This window comes from Castor canadensis, chromosome 11 (assembly GCF_047511655.1).
Source record: "Castor canadensis chromosome 11, mCasCan1.hap1v2, whole genome shotgun sequence".
In the NCBI taxonomy this organism is placed as follows: Eukaryota; Metazoa; Chordata; class Mammalia; order Rodentia; family Castoridae; genus Castor; species Castor canadensis.
Genome location: NC_133396.1, coordinates 117,920,834 through 117,947,157, shown reverse-complemented (window position 1 = coordinate 117,947,157; position 26,324 = coordinate 117,920,834). Strand labels below are relative to the sequence as shown.

At 35.9% G+C, this 26,324-nt stretch overlaps 1 protein-coding gene across 1 annotated transcript in view; it reads right to left on the bottom strand.

Annotated features, from left to right (window-relative positions):
• Positions 1-26,324, bottom strand: part of Ush2a (usherin) — a 759,580-nt gene that overhangs the window by 499,130 nt on the left and 234,126 nt on the right. The window contains exons 17-20 of the mRNA XM_074048325.1: positions 22,164-22,658; positions 20,882-21,136; positions 19,014-19,183; positions 13,866-14,010 (exon numbers count right to left, since the gene is read on the bottom strand). Of these exons, the coding sequence (XP_073904426.1) occupies positions 13,866-14,010; positions 19,014-19,183; positions 20,882-21,136; positions 22,164-22,658 (1,065 nt within the window). The remainder of the gene's footprint in view (positions 1-13,865; positions 14,011-19,013; positions 19,184-20,881; positions 21,137-22,163; positions 22,659-26,324) is intronic.

The following is a 26,324-nucleotide window of genomic DNA, read 5'->3' as shown; positions in this document are numbered from 1 at the left end:
GGAGTGGTGGGTCTAAAAACTAAGACAGGAGTGAACCGGCACTAATTTGTACTGATTAATGGGTAATACCAGAACAAGGACTCTAGGTTGCTGAATCATTTATTGATTTTTTTAAAATGCAGAATGTCATTTAAAGGACTTTTTGAAGAGTGGTTTTCCCCAGTAGAATAGAGAGGAAGGTATAGCATTTCATTATGTATACCATACTTCTGTACATGCATGGTCTCTCCCACTATCCACATCACTCACCAGAGTGGTTTGTTACAATTAATGAACCTACACTGATGCATCATTATCACCCAAAGTCCATACCTCACATTGGGCTCCACTCTTCATGTTGTATGTTCTGTGGGTTTGGAACAGTCCATACCCATCACTCTACTATATACAAAATATTCACTGCCCCAAACTCTTTTGTGCTAGCTGCTTACCTCCATCCTCAAACCCTGGAAACCACACCTACTTTCACTCCAAAGATTTTTGTTCATTTTTCAAAATAGTTGGAATCATACAGTATGTGTTCTTTTCAGACTGGTTTCTTTCACTTAGTTAAGGTTCCTTCTTAATAACTCAGCACTAAGTAATATTTCATTTTCTGTGTGCGTAATTTATTCGTTCATCTACTGAAGAATATTTTGACTGATCCCATGTTTTGGCAATTAGTAAGCCTTCTACAAACAGGTATACGCAAATTTTTGTGTGGATGTAATTTTTCAACTCCTTGGGGGAAATTCCAAGGAGCACAGTGGCTGGATCATATGCTAAGAGCATGCCTGATTGTGTGAGGAAGTGCCAGACTGCCTTCCAACAGCAGCGAACGAGAATTCCTGTTGCTCCATATTCTCAGAGTTTTAGTATCGTCAGTGTTCCATATTTGAGCCGTTCCAATGGATGCGTAGTGCTTTCCTGCTTTAATTTGCACTTCCTACATAACGTACAACGTAATCATCTTTTTATATACTTAGTTACCATCTCTATATCTTCGTTGGTAAGAAAGTCATTTTCATGTCATTTTATGATTTTTTTCCAGGCTTAGAATGTATTTAAATGGAAACAACAAGAGAACACTACTCTGAAAGCCACAATGAGCATCCACAGTACATCAGTTTACAAACTTTGGTCTAGGCACAGTGGATTCTGGACGGCTTCTGGGGCCCTGAAATAGCTAGGAGTACCACTGGCCCTGATGTGACAAGACCACCGGCCGTGGCCTCAGTATGTACCCAGTGCCCAAATCCCAGGTCCATTAGAGCCTGGATTTCTGAGGTCTTGGGGCACTGGCAATCCCTTACAGTTCCTAGCAAATCCAGGAGTAGCAGAAATTAAGATCTTACTTTCAACGTCCTGGAAAAAGAGATCAGATTAATAACTGAGTTATTGAAAATGGTGGTTTAATGTTTAGGCCTGATTTTTTTTTCTTAAACAGTGGAGTTTTGGGGATGAAATTCATTCCCACTTTAAATGTAGGTTGGATTTGAGAAGTAAAAGTGTGGAAAAAGGAACAAATGTCTTAATCACCAAACCCATTTGCCAAGGACTCAAAATAAGACTGTGGGTTTTTAATTTACACCTATGTTAACACAGCCTTATACAGTGTCATTGCCTGTCAATAACCATAAATCAAAATGATATGCATAAAAGAATTAAAACTCTTAAACCATAAAAGAAATTTCACTTAAAAGAGCTTGAAAAAAATTACTGTTTGTTACCATTTAGATGTTGGCTAGGTTTCCAAAGAGAAACAATTAGCTGTGATTCTATTTTAACACTTAGTAAAGAAGAAAAGGCACTGAGAAAAAAAGTTCATCAATTTAAGAAGAAAATTAACAGTTCTGTTCATTGCCACTGAAACCCACGTGGTAATCTTTCTTTCATATATGTATGAATCTGTAAATTATACGCATGATTTCTCTTGGTATTCTTATCCAGAATTCAGCTAAATGGTGGGTTCTCAAAGATTTCATTCTACAAGCTATGATCCCATTTCAAAATAATTCAATACACAATAAAAGGATAAGCCATCCAGAAACAACTTCTCCCTCCAAGCTCATTTTCAGAGTTTGAAGCTCCACCATTGTATTAAAATTTTAGGAGACCACTCTTGGTTAAGAATTTAGGTGAGGATGGAGGGCTGCCTAAGGTTTTTACTCCTCAGCTTAGGAATACAAGTGAAGAACCAATTACATGATTTTTTATCACTTGATTTTTTTAGGAATACACAAAAAATGGTACTTTGAGCTGCACTGTTACATTTTTTCTTGTTTTCCACTTAAGATTCTCTAGTGTTCTAGGACACAGAGACCCAAACCTGTTAGTATCAAAAATGCCATCTAGCCAATAGAACATTCTATAATGCTAAAAATCTTGTAGAACCATTCCATCTTAACTAAATCTTTAGCAAAAATATGAATATGTCTCCTGTATGTCTTAATAATGGAAGAATTTCTTCAAGGTCCCATTTGACATTTGATACACCTGTACTTCTCTCCAACCACCCAACTGATGCAATGATGAAATTCCACATCACTACCATATTCTGATTCCTTTCTGCACAATCCACAAACATTTCAATGACAGATATAAATTAAGAACAAAAAAAAAGGAAATTCTAGCAGCTCTGTAGTTGTTTTTTCTGTTTGTTTAAATACCTCCTAAAAGTGAGATCACTTATTTGCTTTTATTTTGGCAAAAAGATTACAATCAGTAAGAGCACTCTTCCACTGAAGGCCACTAAACAAATGTTGACTGTTCAAACTCTGACAAGTTGGGGAGCACTTCTTTCAATGCATGGGGAATTATCCCACCAAGTCATTCTGTTCTTAGGAAGTCTACTCTGGAGAACAAGTTGAATTAGAATGCATTTTTTTTTTGTTTTGCCTAAAAAGAAAAAAAAATCTTCCAGCTGGCATATTGTATAGTTTCACACAGAGGGGTCAACCAACTCTGTTTGAAAGGGTGAGAGCATCCTATTGTGTCATTCTTTTCAGAGGTCCTCTAACATAAGAAAGAGGAATTAAGTGAAGTTGTCAATCAATTAAACTAGACTAGATGCACACACACACACAGAATCACCAAGAGATTTGGGTAATGAATGATTATTTGACAGATTATCAAAGGGAATACAGATACAAGTAAATAGGGCCTTTAAGCATTTCTTAATTACAAAGCAGCATACAAATAGATAACATTGAATAGCAGAAAGACTGTACCTACTTTTAGAGATTATGTTTCAGTTTTTAATTTCCCAGGCTCCAAAGATTTTAGAAAATCACTTAAAGTTTATATCGGCCTCAGTTTTCCCATGTACAACATGAGGCTAAGTTTTCAGTGAAATACTTTGACTATAGATGCTTTTGCTACAAAAACATAATTACTTTAGGTTTTGCTAAACAAATTTTGATACAAATAGAAGACACTATGACAATAACACACCTTTCTTATTATGTATTGTAAAAGAATAAAATTTATCTGCATTCAAGACTGATTAATTTAGAAAATCCTCTTAAATGGAAAGTAGAAAAATCACCTTAAACATCCACTATGACAAAGAATAACACACAATGTCTTTTTTTACTTGAAATAAAATTGCAACCATCTTACATTTTTTTCAATAGCACTGTTAATCCAATTTCTAGTCTTTCATATTTACAGGGATTCTTTTATAAAATGCACTGCTAATTTACATTCTTTATGCAGCATTTATTACTTTATAATCTGATTAATAGCATATCATAATGAATAAATTTACACTTGCAAAATTTATGTAGTGTGGAGTTTTGAGCATTATAGTATAGAAACTGAGCAGTCGTTCTTACTGAGACACAGGTCTTTCTAACCAAATCTCTTCAGTTCTAAAACGGAGTATTTAGAAGAAATAATTTGTTGTCTATGAATAATATATGGCTGTGTCACTCATTATGTGAAAATGTTGTCTACTTTTTATTATACAGATGGGCATTCAGGAATGACCAGCTTTTCTGTAAGTCAGGGTTATGTAGGAATCAAACTAACAAGACATTCTTAGGCACTTTGTCAATAAAAAATAATTTTGAGTTTTGTCACAGGTGTAAAACTGTGCCAGAAAAATGCAATTTGTCAAACACTGCTGGGCTAAAACACCTGCATACAGGCAATGGGACCAAGACACAAGAAAGAAGTCCAGATGATGCAGCCATGACTTCTCAAGGGGCAGCTACTCTGCTGCAACTGTCTCCTATCTAAGGAAAGGATTCTTTTCCCCACAAACTCGGGGACTACTGACTACTGCTTTGTTGACTATTTTCTGATGTAAAAGAAAAGAAGAAAATCTACTTTGTCAATTCCTTGTTTACTGGTTACCTTCTTGAGAGTATATGCATAACAGAATCAATCTGAGAAGGATAAAATTTGGGTGCTAAACTGGATTTTTAAGACCCTAATTTTGGACACTGGTCAATCCATTGTTTGATCTTTCTACTTTTCAGTTATTTCATTTGTTTAGACATGGCTATGCCTAGTATCTCTCCAGCTTCAAGATGGTGTGATTGACTGTTTTCAAGTCATGCTTCTCAATTCATCAGCTATGAAAGAGTGAATGACAGACTGCTTCCCTCAATCCTTCAGGAAGGTAGCAGATCCTCTTTGGCTTTTTTCCTTTAATTCTTAGCCCAGTATAGCATACCAATATGATTTTCCTATGTTCAGTAACACAGAGATAGACTAAAAAAAGCATTGCTTTTAGAGTATTTGAGCAAACTTGGTGAACAAACACTGTCTTCACTAGCTATCATTCTGGAAAGATGCACATAAGCAGCATTTTAAGCTAGGTGAATAGCGAGGAGAATCCATGATTTCCAAACTGTACACATAGTAGCGATGATGAGAGTAACCATGGTTTCCTAAAGTCTACCATTAATAAAAGGCAGCTGCTTAGACTGTAATTATGGCATCCTTGCTATCCAAACTTGAAGCTTTTATGGGGCTTATGCAATTAACTTCTTAAATGCATCGTAACACTTGCTTCTCTGACAGCAAAGTATTGATTTTTTAATCATTTTCAAGTCTCCTCCAGTACAAATAAATGTACTACAGTTACAGTTAATGCACTGTGTACATGCATTAAACGCTGCTGTGACACAATTTATTATTTTGTGATATATAGAACTGAAGTCTGGCTTCTCAGAAAGTAGCATCAGTGATCTGGCATCAGTAGGGAACTACGATTGTCCTTGATCCTCCAAATTCTCTAACTTCAAAAAGCTGGAGACCTTTTAAAAAAGGATAGTTGAGCTGTCAAAAAAAAAGGAGAGGTGCCAATTGTAAATCTTAAATATGTCAGCGCAGGAGAAAAATTTTCAATAGCCTATCAGAGAAGATGCCGTCTATATTTTCCTAAAGGTGTCACTGTGGGATCTACAGAAACTTTGTTCAGATGAATTTTTGCCTAATTTCTTTCTTTGCAGATCTTTTAGGGCACATCTGTCAAAATATTTTGCAGACTAAAGTCACTCTGATTCAGGTTAATTTTTACATATTTTAATCATGTTATAGAAAACATAGTAACTGCATTGTAAAGCTAAGAAAATATTTTTAAAAGCTTGTTTCTGCATGCCAAGAAAGCCAACAGAAAGCTTGATAAAGTTATATATCTAAAAGCAGACCAAGGTCATTACCTATTTCATAAAAAGAAATCCTTTCCTTGGAAACATCCACACATTAAAGTTGGAGTAGGTGAATAAAAAGCAGTTAATTTTGTTTTGTTACAAATAATATCATTTTAGTTTTAGCATCTAAGACAGATGCCAGCATTTCACTCTGAACAGATGGTAATTCTATCTAATAGTGCATCTCTGTATTAGTAAGGTCTGTTGTGTATACAAACAGTAATAAACACTAGGTAAGGATCAAAATAAATTTTAATTGTTGACATTAAATCCTGGCAGCACAGTTCTGAGGCTGCAATATTCCTTTTTCATGTCTGTCAGAGTTACTAATGCAGCAAAAGCTTTTCTGAATGCTGCCAGATCCAGATCCCAGTTCCAACAAAAACACATTTGCACACTACCAGTAAAGGTCTTCAACCAGGATACCTGTTTCCACACACTGAAATCATTCTTCACAAATGACATGGCATTGGTGATACTGTCTATAAGGTGGCCTGCCAGTGTTTCTTCTTTTTTTCAAATGCTCATTAAGCACTGTACATTTAATTAAGAAATCAGGATGAAGTGACTCATTTGATTGTTACATTAGGGGCCACAGTATTTCCCAGCCATCTTCTTACCCTGCTAAATAATGATCTCCCATTAAATTCCTTTTAGGAATTTGCCAAATTGGGCATTCCTCAACTTTTCCAAAAGTGACATCATCCTTTCATTTTGTTTTGCCCTGTCTAAAGGATTTCCCTAACAATCACAGTTCTCATTAGCTGTGCTTCCCTTCGGCTTGCTGGGGCTCAAGTGCATCAACCAGCACCTACTTGCTTCTCACAATGCCTCCAGCGGTCTGGTATTACAAGTAGTAGCCCTTATTTATTTTGGGAAGCTGCCATGTTTCAAAAAAATCACTGAAAAAAAAAGCAGTTTGGCATTCAGGTGACTGTTCAATAACAAACATGCTTTGCAATCATATTTCTTTAAAAATGGATGTATTTTTTAATCATGAAAAATATATTGCTTCCACCATATGGGACAACCAACGACTCACCAACCGATTTTAAGATGCAGCATATTGAGCTGACCATATGTTACAGTGCTGTTGAATGGCTGAGTGATTCATGCCCGTCACATTCTAGTATATCAATTAAAGCTCCTTGAAGTCTGCATGATTTGTGTCTCTGTTATTAAACCCTGCTAATTCATCCCACTTACACATCTGTTATAAATCTCTAGGAGTGCTGCATGATTCATGGCAATCTGTGAGCATGCTACAGCAAATTCTTCTCCTTGTAATTAACAGTAAATTGTTTTACTGCCATGCAATGAATTTTTCAGTTATATTGCAAATGAACTCCTAAATGTACGGTTCTTTCCTAAGAACTGACTTATATCATTAGGCAATTAAAAAGTATTGCTTTGAACCAAAAGCTTTTAATCAAGAGAAATACAACTTAAACATTGCTTAAGAGCCATGGAAATTTGACAGGGTGGTTACAAGTGTAAAATAATTTCTGTTGAAAGAGCAAGATAAACAAACAAACAGAAAAACCTTCACTGTTCTCAAAATTTCACTGATGCTAAGACAGAAGAACTGTTGCCTGGAAACACTTGGTGAGGCAAGTTTTTGCACAGATACTGTTTATCTTAGAAGTTACTTAAGTCATCTGTCATTACCAAATTTCTCAGGCTGCTTTACACTTCTCTAACTGTAAAACACTGCCTTTATTCTTGAAATAAATAATTGGATAATTAGCCAAGTTGAATCATCAGAGAATTCCAGCACTGTTCAAGTGTTCTTGTCAAAGGTGAAGCAAATTCATTTCAGCTCGCCTCTGCAGCTCTTCCAAGAGCCTTTGATTTTTTTTTTCCTCACTTTCTTGGCAGCGGCCTCAGATTCATGAGTCCATACATCAAGTCAGTAGTTTAACAACAAATGGAATTAAATTCAAAGAAGGGAAACTAATTGAAGGACAGCAACAAAAGTGTTTGGTAATGTGCTTTTTAATATGGCATGCCACATTTGCATGATAATTTTTCCTTTTTAGCATGGAGCAGAAAGTGACTAGCTTAATGAGGGATTATTCAAGACAGGAATGAACAAAATGCATTCATAACTAAGAACAAAGATTGTATTATGAAACAAAAACAGGCAACCTCAGAGAAGTAACTGGATGATTGGTTTATGCATTATGAATAAAAAGGTAGAAAAATATTTATATTAGTATTCACTAATGACTATATATACAAGATTGTTGTAATTAAAATTATAAATTAACATATTACGAGTGCTTGTTTAATCACTCTGGGTCCTATTCACAATAAAAAGACTTATGTACCTGCATGCAAAACCATGTGTGTTTTCAACCCAGGAGCGATCAGACTATACATTTCAGTTTGGATTCAGAGAGAAAACTTAATGCACCACTAATTATTCACATAATGGGAGATGCGCACTTTTGATAATTTGTTCTGTGGAGGTCAATTTATGACAGGCAAAAGAAGTATCACATTGCTTCTTCAGGAATGCATCTCCAAAAGGAATTTCTTAAAAGAAAGGTTGAAATTGGTCTTAATGTACAAAATATCAGGGAACAAAAGTATAGTAAGGATTTTAAGAGGGCCTAGTCTATCAGGTCATTGTTCTCATACAATCAGAAACAACTCCAAAGCTACTAGTGATAAGATTCAAGGTTTTACAATAGAGGGACATGCAGCTGCTCCTAGGAGAATACCTTCTTCAAATCAGTTCTCAGACAGTGACAGGCACCAAAACCAAAAGAGCAGCAATATAATATCCAGGATGAAATGTACCCATTCTAATCATACACAGTAGAAAAATACTTAAAACAAAAAAGATTCAATTATAACTTTAAAGCTTTATAATCAAAGAGCCAGGTAAAACTTTACACACATCTTTTTGATTTTTGCAATGAAGATTTAAGGAAGAAACATATTTCTTGTGATTAGATACTTCTAAAAGTGGAAATGCTACTTCTTTTTCAAATATTTTGAATGGTTCCTCACCTCTTGTCATTTCTGATAATTAGTTCCTATCACTGTGTTAGACTTAAGAGTTAAGTTTTCCATAAATCCACTGGCATTCAGTGTGGTAACACATGTCCTATAAATTGCAATACTGTCACAAAAAGTAACAGAGCAAGAAGAATCATAAAGCAACAATTCAATTTGTATTATTTTCCTATTACAAATTTAGCTATTTTAAAGACTGATCTGCACACTGTTTATTTCTATGGCTTAATATCTATGAGTTCTACTTAAATATTTAATGTTGGGAAAAATTTTAAATCAAGCTTATTCATCTATTGAAAATACAATTAATGAGCTTTCCCTTGCACTCAAATAAAAACAAATAAGTTGTTTCTCACTGGTCTGAACATATCTAAAACTGGAATATTTTATAATAAAATATACAATAACCAAAAAGTGTTTCTCTTACTACTGTCACGTAAATGATTTCATTTTTTTGTTTGGCAGATGAGAAATCAAATAGTTCTGACAAAACATATGAAGGGATTAAGACATAAACTTTTCTTTTCTAGAAATACCACTACAATAATTTCTCCTTCAGAAAAGCAAGGAATTCAAATGGGAACAAAAGTTAATATAAAATATTAATGGGGAATTTTGACAAAAACACAAAGGAATACGTGTTTGAAATTTCTCCCCAAATCTCTCCCCAAGCCACTGTCTGCACAGTCCTTCACAGTCCAGCTCCTGCTCTGGTCATTCCCATTACAGCCCTCCCTAGAGGGTGTCACCCTACCTCCTTTTTATTCAATTTTTCTTGTCTTCCTACAGCATATGACACTACAGAAAATATTCCCCTTCCAGAATTCTCTCTTCCCTTGGCTTTTCTGGCAGTGCCTTCTATGTTCTTTTCCTAACTCTGGCCATTTTCCCCTATATTCCTTCTTCCCTCTTTTCTCCAAAATGTAAACATTTACCAGGGTGTTCTCTTTCACTTTCAATTTGTTTTTTAAAAACATTTCTCTGTTGTCACTAATTATTATCCATAGCATGCTGTCCCATCTTGTGGAGATGATTATAAAATCTACATCATTAAGTTCCAGATTTGTACATTCTGGGGCTGGCTGGTTGCTTATCATTCTCATGAATGTGTTTCTAACTACTGATCAAACTTAAACTCATGTGTTTATTCCCCACATGTTCTTCATCTTTCCCATTTCATTTAATCACAGCACTGAAGTCTACAAAATTTGCTATCATTTTCAATTTCCATATTCTGAACCTATGGATTTCTCCTTTCAGATGCCATCCTATCCCCTTCTTTCTATCTGCACATCAACCCATGTGACAGACACCCTCATTGTCCCCTAGGAAAGACTCTACTGCCAGAGAAGTCTTCAATAACCATACCTTCTATAGTAGAAGCACCTGGAACAAGGCCAGCTTGAGAACAAGCTTCGGAAGCGCTAAGCAAATACCTGCAAGTTTTTACCAATCACTTATAGCCATCTACAACATCATTTAGTGCAACATTTAGTGAGGTAATATCCGTGTCTCCCAAACCAGACATCTATCCCATTTTCTGTTCTCATAGTTTTCTTTTAATCTTTTTGAGAGCCCTTCACCTATGTCCCCATGGTGTCAATTCTACCTGTTAGATGTTAACTCCTTAATCCAAACACTGTATAGATTATCTTTGAACCCCTCACACTGCTTTAAATAATAAGTGGATGCTTGCTGCAATTTGCCTTCATAAGAAAATGTAGTGATGATGTGTTTAGGGAACATTATTAACCTTATTTTGCAACCAGTAAGCTTCAAATTTGTATCTTTTGGACAAATTTTTGAAATGCACATCATACTTCTAAATGATATCCTTCTTACAGAGATAAAAAACAACCAGTCCTACAAGTCTTCTTAAACCTTATTTGCACAATAAACTTAGTTTTAGGACTATCCATTGTTACATATATATTGTAATAATATGAAACTAAAGTTGTAAAACAAGTTCTTGATTTTGATAGCACCAGAAGTTTTATAATATTTACTCACTGCCTGATGAGAATGTTGTATAATATGACAGTAATCATGATAACAAATTTTATTAAGAGTTTGCTCTGTAATGAATACTGCTTCAGATATGCATGAATTCTTTTTAATCTTTATAAAACCATACAATATATACTATCTTTACTTATCAGTTGAAAAACTAAAGAACAGAGATTACATGATTCACTTAAGGTCATCACACAGCTAGTAAATTGCAAAGCCCAAATTCAAACCCTTACATTCTAGCTTATCATTTTTCCCTTAAATATATAAAAATTCTTTGAAATAAAGATAACACAAAAAGGACAATAAAAAATACTTGACATACCACAAAAATATCTGAATAAACTCTTATTTTGAAAAGCTAACTAAGCTGGATTTTGTCACATACATCTGTAATCCCAGTATTCAGGAAGTTGAAGCATTCTGTAAATTTGAGGCCAGCCTGGGTTATGCAGGGAGACCTTGTCTCAAAAACACAAATTAAAAAATAAATATATAAAAAGGTAACTAAAAGCCATGAGGCTTTTAGAGAATTTGAGATATTTCAGGGTTCTAGTGTTCGATGACATAAAGGAAGCGAGAGAATTGAGAGAGTTTTTCCAGTGGTCTGGAGTGGCCTGAAGACTCCTTCCCAGTAACTAAAACGTGATTTGCACAGAGCCCTTCCTGCGTTGTGCACTGTCTGCTATGCAACAGGAACTCTGTATTAGTTACTTTTGTATCTCTGTGACTAAAGACCTGAATGAAGCAACTTAAAGGAAGGAATTATGCATTTTGACTCATGGTTTCACTCCATGGTCACGTTAACCCATCACAGAGGTGGGGTCTTGTGGAGAAGGAAACTGTTCATCTCCTGGTGGGCAGGAAGCAGAGAAAAGGAGAATTCAGGAAGAGACCAGAGAAAGATTTAACCCCCAATGACCCACCCCAGTGATTACTTCCTCCAACTAGGCCCCACCTATGACTTTTCACCACCTTCCAATAACTCTATACTATGAATCCATGGGAGGATGAATACACTGATTAGGTCAGAGCCCTCAGGTCTAATCACTTCCCCAAAGCCCATTAGCTGGTAACCAAACCCCCAATCCATGAAGCTTTGGGAGACATCTTATATTCAAACCATAACAAACTCATTGCTGCAACCAACAAGGATATTAATGCAAGTGCCATCACTAATGCCTAGAGAAGGAAGGTTCTTTTCTGTGGACAGTTTTCTTGCTTTTTCTTTTTCCATCTCTAGGATCCATTTAGTCTCTAGGGACAGACATATGTCTCTTTAGTTTCTTTCATTTATTGTGTTTTTGGAAAGACAGACTAGATCATCTAGAGGACAGAGCTGTTGAGCAATGGAAACTGTGGCAGATGAGGTGCCAATGGGACACTATGGCATGCAGCCTGAAGTAGAGAAGACTTGTCTGGGTGTGTTGTTATTCAGAATATAACATGAGGAGGAAAGATTAGATTCACATTGCTGTCAAAGGAGTAGAAAAAGAATGGGGATTAGAAGCCAAGCAATGTAAGATACTGTTTTTAAAAAAGTTTTCTAAAGATGGTATGAATTTGACTGAGAGGTAGTAGTTCCTCTACAACTACAGGCATCATACTTAAGTTGGACAGCCAGTGTGGGAAGTGGGGATGGTACTGAGAGTAAATTTAAATTAGCTATCTAGTCACACTGGATGACTTTTAAGTGTTTATGACCCTGAGAGTCGAGATTCCAGTTCTGTTCAATCACCTGGTTGGGGGTTCTCTATCCTGCACTCTGCTCTAAGCCAGTCTTAAGTTTATACTAATTCTCTGTTTTTACTTCTGCAATTTACAAGATTAACCTTTCATATTTTGCCCAAAATTGTGTCATTTTTCCTAACAGAGACATATCCTCCTCTATTAGTCATACTTAGTAATACTTGAAAGATATGGTATGTAAACATAAATAGTTATATAGGAAAACAACACAGTCCACAAATGATTATATAAGATAGATACTCCATAAATACATTCATACATAACAAATGCATATAGACTAAATATACAAATATACAGAATTCAGTCATAGAGATAATAAATGATAACTTCATGGAATGTGGAAGTCATTTGTATTGATGGAAAATTGGCGTAAACAAAAGTACTTGGGTGAGGTAATTTGAGCCAAACATGTTTTACCAGAGGTAGGAGAACTAAACCAGCAGAATTGGATCTATTGATATTAGGTTGAAGAGATTAAGAAGAATATTTGTGGAATATTTTCAGCTAACTATATGCTTTTATAATATCCATAACTCATCTAGGAATCTCTTCACCTCCCTACATCTGGATGTTGGATTGTTGACAGGAATACTTTAACTTGAAAATATATTAAATACTAAATTATTGGATGATATAGGTGTTAGTGATACCTATAATCAGGCTTATATAAATCTAGCTGGTTCTAAGTGAAGCAAGAAAAATGTATACAAATCATCTCCTTAGATAGGAGCTTCTTATTACTTATAGGTAAAATAATATGCAAATAGCTGCCTATCCAATAAAAGTAAAATATAATACTAGAGCAACCCTGAAATTCTTGGACACCCCCATGGGACAGGAGTGACTGACTCAACCCCCAAAAATGCTAGCAGTGAGGGAGTTAGTTTCCTAAAGCCCTCCTCATAAGAAGTCTTCTAAATACTTCTCACAGCTGTCAAGACACATCTAGGACCCAGGTTGGTGGCAGAGCCCTGGGGTCACTCTCATTTTCATCTAATTATAACTCTTCTCATGACACAACTGCAAGTCACATCTCCTAAGTACCTCTTATGCATAACTCCTTATTTATTTGTTTGTTTATTTTTTTTTCAGTACTGGTGATTGAACTTGGGACCTCACTTTTGTTAGGAAGCACTCTACATTTGAGTCATGTCCCTGGCCTTTTGGTTTTAGTTTATTTTTCAGATATACCCTCATCCATTTTACTCAGGACATAATCTTCCTACCTCTGCCTCTGGAGTAGCTGGGATTACAGACAGATATGCACCACCATGCCCAACTTGTGGAACTCTGTCTTTTATTTAAAAATGTCAAGGAAGAGAGCAACCAAGATTAATGAAGGAGCAGAAGAGAACAGGAAAGCACTAACTTCAAAGCAGAGAAGTTTTGTAAGCATTTGTTTATAAATATATATATTCATGCTCATTAAAACTTACTTACCTGCTGCTAAAGTTTGTCCTGCTCCTGAAGCACTGGTTACACAACCAATTGAATTGCAGAGAGAAACGATAAAGCTGTATTTTCTATAAGGCTTCAGTCCTTTTACAATGTAAGACAGGTCTTGGGATTTAGCAGTGTGCAACAGCTTAGAGGCAAAAATAATAATAATAATCAGATAATAGATAACCACTCAAACAATGTAACCTTGGCAGTCAAAGTTCCATGAATTCACACAGAGGGAATTATTGCCAACTGCTATTAGGAAAAGGGATTTTTTAAAGAGTTTCAACAAGCCAGGATTTAATTGATAATTGTACAATCACACTGTTTTATGAGGTAATAATCCAGTTCCTGAGTGGATAAATGAGAAAACCAAGTTATTGCCTCATAAAGCAGCGTGGTGGTATGGTTATTGTCACCAATGGTAGAGATAAAGATGGTGACATTGTCATTGTTACTGTGAAAAAGTCCAAAGCAAACCATGGTGTTTGGCCAAAAGTAACCCAGTGTAGTTATGCCACATGCTAGCTGATGGCACTAGAAAGAGCAATGTCACTGTGCTAAATCAGTCTATCTTTTCTTTTAAAAATAAACAGAATAAAAAGGAAAAATGATTAAACATATTGCCGAGTAGCCACATGAGGTCAATTCTTAATTATCTTTTTTTATGCAAACAAGCACATACAGATTAGATCAAACCATTACATTTTTTGAAATATTGTCTTTGTCATACACTTTCAAATGAAAGTATCAGATCTGAGAATGAGAGGAACTCTGAAGTTCATAAACAAGTAATTAAACAACCAGCTCTGAAAATTGGCCCCATCATTATAACTGGAGTTGATCAAAAGAACCATGTAAATTTTCTTAGGCTGTGGATACAATACAGAGAGGAAAAAGTCATTACAACGGAAAGCACACCAACCATGAACAAAAAGGTATTTTTCTTAGGGCTACTGATACACACTAACACGCTCCACAAAATGTTGTGGCCAGCAATGGCCCAGTATGACTGTACATACGACCATGGTCACAAAAGATTATATGGGAGCTGAAAGTTTCTATCACCTAGTGACTTCACAGTCTTTATACTGTCCTCATTGCACAAAGAATCAGATGCTTGTGGTGATGTTGGTGTAAACAAATCTGCTACACTGGCAGTGGTATAAAACTCTAGCACACAAAATTATGGGCAATACAGAATACTTGATAATGTCAGCAGATGACTATACGAATGGCTTATGTATTTACTATTTTGTCATCATTCTGTAGTGTACTTTCCACTCACTGTAAAGCAGTTTGCCAAATTATACCAGCAGCAGCCTCATGTATGTTGTGCCATGTTTCTGTATTCTCCGTGAAGTGGTTGATTTACATCATCTAGGTTTGCGTAAGTACACTCTGTGATGTTCATATGGCAGTGAAATCTAATAGTACATTTTTCAGAGCATATCCCTGTTGTTAAGTGACACACAACTCTACCTTTACATAAAATAATTTTTTAAATAAGTGTAAATACAGAGGATTGCAAAGCTGAGTACATTTCCTTTGGGAGTACAATAAAATTCATGTGGAATGTTTGCATAGGTTATTGACTTTAAAATCTTACAAGTTAAAAAGCAAAAGAATAGCTAAAAACAGCAACAAATTATCAAGGATAAATACTGAATGAAACATAACAAAGTTATAATTGTAAATTTTCCTTAAATATCATATTACATCAGATCAGTACATTAAACTAAAACTAAACTAAAAAGATTTGCATTGCACTTCTTATGCTTCTATCAAAAAATATTTCCAAATCAGCCATCACATAGCCACAATAATGGGAAAATACAATAAGGAATCATAAATTATATATTGTCTATTTTTGTCTACTATACAGAATAAGATTTTGTGTTATATATGCTCTATCCAGTAAAATGGCTGAGGAAAAATATAGCACACCTGTCGGTAGTGGATTATAAAGTGTCTACTACAAAATCATGTTTACCCAGAACCTCAGAAAGTGACCTTCTGGCACTTAGTTAGTTAAGTTCTCTTGTACTTAGAGTTAGCCTTAGGTTCAACGACTGGTGCTTTTACAGAAGAAATGGAAAGTAAACAAAGACAGAGGAGACCGAGACACAAAGAAGACAGTGGCAGAGACTGGAGTTATGTTTCCACAAGCCAGCGACTGTTGCAAGCTGAAAGAGGCAAGAAACGAAAGTCTGATAAAGCCTAGGGAAGTTGGTCAGCCCTGCCAGCACGTTAATTTCAGTTCTCTGACCTCCAGAACTGTGCAAGAATAATGTCTATTGCTTTAAGCCACTTGTTATACTTTAATTTTTTATGACAGTCATAGAAAATAAATATAGTGGAAGTACAAAGGTTTAACTACTTCATCACTCCATTTGGGACAACCTTAGAGGTTGTTTCTGTTCCAGAACTTTTCACGGGATCAGTTGAGGCCTTTTTCATCTTCTTATTCTGCTCCATGCTGCATCTCTTACTACTTTACAGGGATTCTTTCTGAGAGAACTCCCCATATGACTCCCACACTGGAGTCTCTACCACAGAGCACACTGTTAGTGGAACTAGACCTATGAGGGTGGCACCAGGAAGGCTACTCCTAGGAAGGAGACGTAGCAAAATGTATTCTGAAGCTGGCTTACTCTAGTTGGCTAGCAATCAAGAAGGATCGCAGGTATTAAGCACCATTCTGATAGCCCACAGCACTGCTCTAGTGGTGCAATTTTTTAAATTCCATTGGCAATAAACTCCTAAGACTACCTTGGAGAGAGTAGAGATAGTAAGGACTGTGCAATCACATGGATCTTGCTGGTTATAATCAAATGCATTGAAAGAAGACAATCTGAGAGCATATAATCACCATTTTAAAACAAATTATAAAACCCTCCTTTTTTGGGAGTGGTGATACTGGGGTTTGAACTCAGGGCCTTGTGCTTTCTAGGAAGGTGCTCAACCACTTGATCCATATCCTCAACTCTTTTTGTTTTAGTTATTTTTTGGATAAGGTATTATGCTTTTTGCCTAAACTGGACTGGAATGGTGACCCTTCTACCTACATTCTAGAGCATGGCTGGGATTATAGACATGTGTCATCATGTCTGACATGTTGAGATTGGGTCTTGCTAACTTTTGCTCAGGCTGGCCGCAAGCTGCAATCTTACCAATCTCTACCTCAAAAATCCTTCTGAGGCATTAGTTCTCTGTATCAATAACATCATGTTAAATGGGTCATATAAACAAGAAACAGCAAGTACATAGAGTAAAACCTGTCTCCAGAGTGTAGGAGACCAACTTTATAATGATTAAGGGGTCTGCCACATCAGTGAAGGATTTGAGAATCTAAATTGAGGTATTCTGGGACATACAGTTCAAAGTAAAAGATAAAGTATTTCATCTTTCATATCCACCACTAAGAAGGAAGTACAATGTTTGATGAACTTCCTGTTCCACAGGGACCATATCCCACTGTTGAATACTGTTCTATCCAAGTTATCAGGCAATATGTGATTATGCCACTTTTAATAAATCCTAAAGCAGGGATGTGCCTGCAACAGATTTAGGCTTTAGTGTATGGCCATGAACCATTTGGGAAATTAAGCCTAATAGATCCTTTCATGGAGAGTCACTAGGTAGTCCCTCAGTGTCTGGTGCAAAAGCATATCTTGCAAAGGAAAACTAGACCATTTGCTAAACACTTCCAACATGCTACTGAGCTTCAGTAAAAGCAGAGCTTGTGACCATAGGGCATCAAATGACCATATAGTCAAGAGCTACTTCTTTTGAGATGGGTTCTTTCTGACATGCCAAGTCTTATGGCAGGTGGACTCAAGAGAAATTCATCATAATATGGAAATGACTACCTAGAATTGGGTAGAAGCATGGCCAAAAGCCGTAGCATGTCATTCAATCCCATGAGAGTTGTCTCAAGAGGAAAAGAAAAGGAAGAAAATCAGTTTTTAGATCACAGGGTTGTCTTGGTATGATTACAAGTTAAAAATGGATGCTTGCTTCCCTATAACTTCCTCTGATGTTCCTAAGAAACAACCAAAGAAATCCTCTCAATGGCCAGAATTTCACATAGTGATCCATTTTGTGTGGAACTAAAGGTGGCTGAAGACAAAATATATGTGGACAATATGGCAGTTGCTTGGCTATTTTAGTCATGGACATAAAAGAAGAAAGATTAAAAGAAAAAGATGTACAAAGAAAAGAGCAAATAGATAGCTCTATGGAAGTGGGTATGAAGTATGAAGATCTGTTTACCTCATGTTACTGCCCATCAAAGAGTATGTCCCTCAGAAGATGTACTGAACAATCAAGTGCCCAGATGACTTATCTCATTGACATCAGCAGCCTCAGCCATTGGCCACCCCCCTGCTGGTAAAATGGTCTAATAAATCACATCAGTCACAATAGTAAACTAGGGAGAAAAAGAGTCTCTCTCCTTCCAGGATTGTTAGGCATGTCCGATGAGTTATTCTTGGAAACAGTAAAGTCTCGGTAACTGTTAACTATAATTATTACCCTCATTACTGTTTGCTGGAGAATAAATTACTAAAGAAGTCAAGATGTAAGAATATATACAAATCCTTGAACATATTCATATGTTCATATAATTCACATGAATTATATTCATAATTTTTGTGTAACCTATGATAAATTCTGTTCTCCAGGATTTTTTTAGGGAAATTGAAATATATACAAAATGTACGTAAAAGCTGTTCATAATATACATAAAAATGTAATAAAAGCTGTTCTTATATTATTCATATTTCCAAAAGGACATAATATTAATATCAACAGATTTTGAACTGGTTAAATACACTATTGTATGTCCAAATAATTTGATAATACATAGCTGCTGAAAGTTTACTTATTGAAGAATGTTTAAGGATAATTAGAAAAAGTAGATCTTATGAAACAAAAGTATACCAACTTTGTTTCAATATATGCTTACATTAGAAAAAACAAGTGATGTATATACAAAATGCCTTAAACATACAATATTATGTTAAAAATGTCTCATTTAATGAATAGATGGAGAATTTGTCATGAAGTTCTGAAATTTCAGAAAATGTTAAATGATAACAAAATTTACCTTAATTCTGAAAGGAAACTAGTTAAAAATAACAATACCTGTGAAAATGATGCTGGAACAGATTGTTGAGGTGACTGTTCAGAAATCATAGTGATGTTATACCCTATGACTTTTCCCCTTGTCACATCTTCTCTTGGCTTCCCCCAGGACACATTGAGAGAGTGTGACGAGAGTGGAAAGACATAGGGAAGGAGCATGAATACAGGAGCTATCAAGACAAAAATAACATCAAAACCATAAATGCTGTCCCTGTCAGTTTTCAGACTCACTCACATATTCTATGTCTAATTTTGTTTTTGGTGGGATTGGAGTTTGAACTCAGGACCTCATGCTTTGCAAAGCATTCACTCTTATCACTCGAGCCACACCTCCAGTCCATTTTGCTGTGGTTATTTTGCAGATAGGAAACTCACATTTTGCCTGGCAGGTTGAACTGTGATCCTCCTATTTTATGTTTCTCACTAAAGTTGAGGTGGCATGTACATATGACCATGCACAGCTGTTGATTGAGATGGGGTCTCACAAACTTTTTTTTTGGCCAAGTTGGCCTTGAACCATCACCCTCCCAATCTTAACTTGACAAGTAGCTAGGATTGCAGGTGTGTACTACCACACTGGCAATATTTATTTACAAAAACATCTCTTAGGAATATTCTTATGTTCATAAAGATAGCTAGTAGATAATTGGATAGATAACCACATATAAATATTTGAATGAAATTACAAAGAAAGGATGTGTCCCAGTTCACAAAGTTCAGAATGACGCATAATGACATACTGTATTTCTCATGTAGAAAAATATTTCCCTGAGCCAAACTAGATAAAGCTACCTTCAGAAAGAGGTAGATCTAAATTGTTCTAAATAACTCCAAACAATTTGTTAAGTCTTGATTGATTTTCTCCCTGCCATCCTTGAGATCTTAATATGGATTTTAAATGTGCTAACCAAAGGTGTATTACCAAAGGACCTCATTGCACTATCATTATCCGGTGACCCATAAGATTATGAGGGTCCAGTATTGCAGTGTCACCCATTACTTTTCATTTCTGACCTTGGCTTTCCCCTTCCAGAATGCCATGCCTCATCACTTGTGCTCTCATGGCACTATTATTTGTCCAAGATGGCAGGCGGTCATTAAGCGATGCTCAAGCACAATGCACATTTTATTCATGAAATGATTCCCTTGGACATCAGCCTAAAGTTACCCTCATCCTGTACAGTTCAACCACATCAAATTGAGATCAGGATTTAGGTTTCTTTGGGTATCTATAAATTCAAGGAATAACAAAAGTGCATTTGTTCTCTTAAATGTTAGTGAAACTTGAAGTATGCTTAATGTAAAGAATAAGATGGAAGATTAAAAAATAACTCTTTTGCCTTAATAAAGATACCTTAAGAAAACTAATATCTTTACCCACCCTCCTTACCATAATGTCAATGTAAATTATAGATTTTGATGTTTTTGTTTCTGTGATTGTGTATGATCTATTACCTACATTATTGGTTTTGGAAAGAGAAACACAAAGACAGAACATTAAAATTGGTAACAGTTCTCTCTTCCACAGAACATAAACTATGGTGAATATGAAGTAAGATGAGGCAGGCAACAAACTTGCTTCAGGACTGGGAACCAATTGTTTTTTGGGGGAATAATTCCTAAAAGACTATAATCATAGTTAAGTGCTCCTTCCAATGAATTAATACCTAAAATATTTACTTCCCCCCTAAAACCTACTGCAAATACTTTATGGCCTCAAGTTACTTATGTAACTAACCTAAGTTCTCCCTTGGTCCATATAAGTTTATAATTCTTGTTTTCCAAAATTCACTGTTGGCTTTAATTTCAGGCAGCACTTTCATTCAGTTTTATTTTTTTTTAATAGAATTCAAAACGCCAATCTTTACCTGACTCTCCTGTTCTTTCTGACTTCCAGGCAGAAGACACATTACCAGCCATATTCATAGCTAACACTCTAAACTCATGCTCAATGTATGGCTGCAAGCCAATGATGGATACAGTAGTTTCAGGAGGCTTTAGTTCAGTTTCATTGGCTGATACTGCAAGTGGGTGAGGACCGAAAAAGCCACTGCTCTGGAACACTTGACTCTCTTCAGTAGATCTCACTCTTTTCATGTACAATTCATATCTTATAATTACTCCTAGAAAAGATAAATAGAAAATCAAGGTGACTCAGACAAAGGGGTTGTATTTGTGGTGGGAAAGGACAGGTCATTTAAAGAGTGCTGATATTATTCTAAGTAGATCACCTGTCAATTTTGATTTTTTTTTGTGGTAACTTAATTACAGCAATTTGGTAATCTAGATGATAGCTACTTATTTTTTTAAAAAAATCTGTTGCATACAAGGATGTGTGAAATGCTATTAGAGGCACTTTCATAGGGAAAACAAACCAAATGAGATAGTGTATGAATACAAAATGGCTATCATTTGTCATAAGTAAATTCAACCTTTTACAAGACAGATGGTCATAATTTTTAACAAAGATGACTAGTCCTTTTTGGAAATTTGAATACTCTACTTCCAACTTGTATATTCACAAATTTGGTGATTTAAGTTTAACATAAGCCATATTTGCATAAATACTATAACTAATTTTTATCCAGTTTTGTCAAATAACTTGAAAGATATGAGAAAAGGTTTTGCCATAATATTTGCATGATATAAATTACTAAAAATCTATGAATGTTGTTCTGGCCTACATAACCAAGGGTTCAATTGTATGAACACAAAAATTAACTTAATGGAGTCAGCTAGCCTATATACATATTTTTCATATTATTTTATATCTTTTTCTTGCTTAAAAGAGAAAATTTACTGCTTATGGGTGCCCTAACTTGTGACACAGTCAAATATAATGCATTTCATAAGTGAGCTTCCAATTATCAACATCATTTGTGTTATGGCAGATGTCATTAAGAGCAAAGATAATATTAGCCTTTTAAGGAGCAATTTAATTGAATGGAATATATTATTAGATTAGAAGAAATACACTGGTTCCACTAACCAGGAGAAATACTATCTTATATTTTTAGAAATTATTGTTCAAAATATAATATCATGCAGTTATATAAACAAATACAGTTTCCAGACTCTTAATACACAATTCCAATTGCCTAGATTCTTATTCTCATTCAAGAAATGGAAGACTCGGCCTTAAATTCTTACCATTAAGCTCCATGGGTGGAGACCATTCTACATGAAGTTCTGTGGGACTGATTTTCAGTATCCCAGGTAGACTCAGCTTTTGGGGAGGTGCCTGGGCTGTGGTTACTATAATGGGCAAACTGTGTAAACAACCCCCACTAGCACACGCTTGTTCAGAAAAATGGTAGTGGGTGAATGGCACCAGATTCCAGATGGTAGCTGAAGTTTCATGACCTTCATAGTGAACACAGGGCTGAATGCTGTCCAAAGCAGAGCAGGATAAAATATATTGCACTATTGGACCAAAATGATTGGAGAGTTCACCCCAGGTAAATGTTAGAAAGTCAGAACTAATAGGAGTGATATAACTTAAGTTCAAGTGTCCCTCTGGAACCCCTGGCTTTGTTCTGTAAATGACAGCAATACTCCTTGTTAAACTGTGCACACTGGCAGTCTTGATGTAATATAAATATGAGGTATGTGGTGTCAGGGAAGTATCTAAGAAATGTTGAATATCTGGAATAAAGAAGAAAAAATGAGACTGTTACATTCCAAAAACTGGTAAAGAATAATTTCTATATTATTCAACTACATTACTTATACCAATCTACTCTATTGAATAAAAATATATTTCATATTTTTTTTTGTTTTTTAGTTCCTTTATTATGCTGGGTGGGGGTACATTGTGGCATTTATAAAAATTCTTACAATGTATCTAATATATCATACTTGAATTCACCCCCTCTATCACTCACCTTTATCTCTTCTCCCTCCATTCCTGGAATAGTTTCAACAAGTATCATTTTTGCATTTACCTAAATGTGCACACAGTTTTTGTACCATAGTCACCGTCCTACTCCTTTATCCAGCTACCTCCTCCTCCCACTGGTACCAACCTCCTACCACCCAGTAAGAGCCTATTATAATTTTAAAAAGTGAAATAAGGCAAATACTGAATACGGTTTGGGATAATGTGGGAAAATGTAATTTGCAGTAAAGTATGTTTAGAAGCTGGTTTTAGTTCTTATTTTGTTTCCTAAAGCATCTTTTGGATAGAAGATCTAAGAGGATGTTCTTGCAGTCTTTGAAACAGACATAACTGCTTCCTCAGTGTAATTGGTTTGTTTGTTAAATGCTAGCACACTAGGCCAACTGTCTACGAGCTAGCACTGAGTGCCAAGTCTGTCACCTGGCCGATACCTTGACTGAAACCTTTCCTGCCTTTTCTGACCTAAAGAAATTGCATAAAATTATAAATGTTTAGAACGATTGCTGCCTGCTCCCTCATGGGCTTGGGGGAGTGGAAGGTGGTAGAGGTTTTCATTATGTAGACATTCGTGTGACGATCTCAGCATATTTACACACTTACAGTATAATGGGCATTCAGATCTGACTTAATCTGTCTGGTTTCCTGAATGATGATGATGTTGTTGAGTCAGTGGACCCACTATGGGATCTTTAGTGACTGAAGCAAGGTGACCTTTCAGCCTTTGGGAGGGTCAAAAGGCTGGATAGGATGTAGGGGGATAATCTCAGAAAGTTCTCAGAAATATCAAGACCCTAGTGAAGGCTAAGATCGTAGAGTGTTCATGAAGAGTGTCACCTGACCAACTGAGGATGACATGTGTCTGTTCATCAACTTCATGCAGCAGGAATTAATGCCATGAGGATGCCAAGGGTCACAACGGAGGCAGTTACACAGCACAAAGGAGCCAGCAGCCTCTAAAGGAACTTCTTCAAAGGACAAGAGGGAAGCTTTCTTTCCCCTAAATATCACTAGTTATGATGGTTAAGGGAAGAGGGTAATAGAAGACTAACAATATGAGTGTCCAAGTGAAAGAAAATTTTTATCATTCTTTTAGACATGTCACTGTCAATTCTTCATAAAAGTATATATTGCATGAGTATTAGAGGTCAATCAGGACACAAAACTCACAGAATGATCTACACAAGCAAAGTTTAATATAAAGAAGGATTGTGACAAGACTCTTTGATTTCTTTAGTTTTGTTTTGGGTTTAGTACTGGGATCTGAACCCAGGACTTCACACTTGCTAGGCAATCACTCTACCACTTGAGCCATGTCTCCAATCCTTTTTGCTCAGCTTATTTTGGAGATAGGCTCTTGCTTTTTTGTCCAGGATAATTTGGACCACAGTCCTTTTTTAAGTTTCCTGCTATAGCTGGGATGACTAGTGTGTGATGCCACACTCAGCTATTAGTTGAAATGGGGTCCCACAAACTTTTGTCTGGCTTGGCCTTGAATTGCAATCCTCCCTATCTTAGCCCTCCAAGTATCTAGGATTATAGACATGAGCCTTGAGGCCCTAACTGACAAGGTTTTACTTTCGAAGGGACACAGAAAATACTCTAAAGAATATAAAGTAACTGGAAACATAAGTAATAGGTCAAAATTTGACTACACCTCATGCCCAAAGAAGAAACATTCAGAAAACTCCCTTAGGGCTGAGATCCAGACTTCCTTGGACCCAGGGCTAGATCCAGTCTTCCTGAATGGTGGGAAAGTTTGCTGAGGTTCTATGAAGACAAAACTCTCTGGGACCAGCTCTTTGTTATGCCTAGTGAAGCCCAAGACTCACTGGGAAGCCACCCTCTGTGGTGTACTTACTGGGTGCTTATAGCCTTTGAAAATTGAGATCTTACCTCAAAAGATCAGGATGTGTTAGAGCAGCCTTACTTGATAAGAAATTGGAATAATGATAGAGCCAATATGGGATATGTACTTGGATAAGGAATACCATGTAAAACAATTTATAGTCTATCTAAATAAAAGCATTTAAATGATACAGTAGTATACCTATTAATGCTGTTATGATAAAAAATGATACTCAGATTAAAAGAGTGCTTACCTCAAGGTGATTGCTTTCCTTGCTTAAAGTAAGGATTATTATCTCTGGATTAGTATTCTGAGTTTGAAAATGTGATGTCTTACCAAAATCTTCTGCACTTTCAGGGCTACATGTAAACTCCTTGTCTCGGAATTAACTTGGGATCTTAGCTGGTACCTCCCTGACCTGCAGCATTCCCTGCAGTAGTCCACCTGCAAAGCCCATGGCACAGCTCATGTTTCCTGCATGTACTTTATTTTTCATATACCTGTATGCCTTTTAATGTGCAATTTCTTCCTTGACAATCACTCCTCCTCTATCACAACATCTAGCTAACCCAATTCACATCACCTCTTCAGTGTGAAACTTTCAATGCTTCTCAATCACCATCATGGCCAGAATTGGTATGATTGCCTTTTCTCCACCCCAAAACTTACCTCATGCTTTTTTAATATTCTGATAGGCTCTGGTTCAACATTTAATATACTGTACTGTAAATTTGGTGTACTTATCTGACTCTCCTCATCTAGGAGAAAAGATCCTTCCATCTTTGTTTTTCTTAAGGCTGATAGAGTTGCTGGTCTGGAGTAAGCATTGAATGGAAGTATTTTGAGTAAAAGAATGACTTCTCCCTATACATCTGATCTATCTTCTAGGAAAGAAATTCAAAAAAATGTTAATAGTTTTTAAAATCTTATAGAAAGCTGTGTATGCTGGTAGAATTGCTCAGTGATAAAAACATCAGCCTAGCACAAGTATGAAGACCTGAGTTCAAACCCCAGTACTACCAAAAAAAGTAACCATAAGCTGTGTATGCACATATTTGATCTAAGTTCCAGCCAACATTTGTTAAGTGGGGTTGCGGTAGCTATTTTAAATAGCATCTCAATGTGTTTTAGATCTCCATTTTGCTAATGTTTAGTGATGTTCTGCATGTTTTCTGCTCACTTGATATTTTTATTTTCTAGAAAGATATCTATTCATTCCTTGTCTCATTTTATTTGGATCAGGCTTTGACTGTCTAGGATCAGTAACTTCAGTCCAGATATTAAACTATTATGATACAAAAAAAAGAAGTAAAATCTTATAGAAACAGTTGCCTGTCATCTTGTCTTCTTTTTTCTTCCTTACATCTTTTGTTTCTTTCTCTCAGAACTAAGTGATCCATCTTACCAGTTGCTATGTTGAGCCTTTGATGTACTACAGAATAATAAATGATAATGATATTAAGGTGGAAATGAATACTAAAAGAAGAAATGAAATCCTCAAGTTCACTAACATGCATTTTTATGAAAAACCCTAAACTTAAACTACATTAATATCTTTGGGTAACAT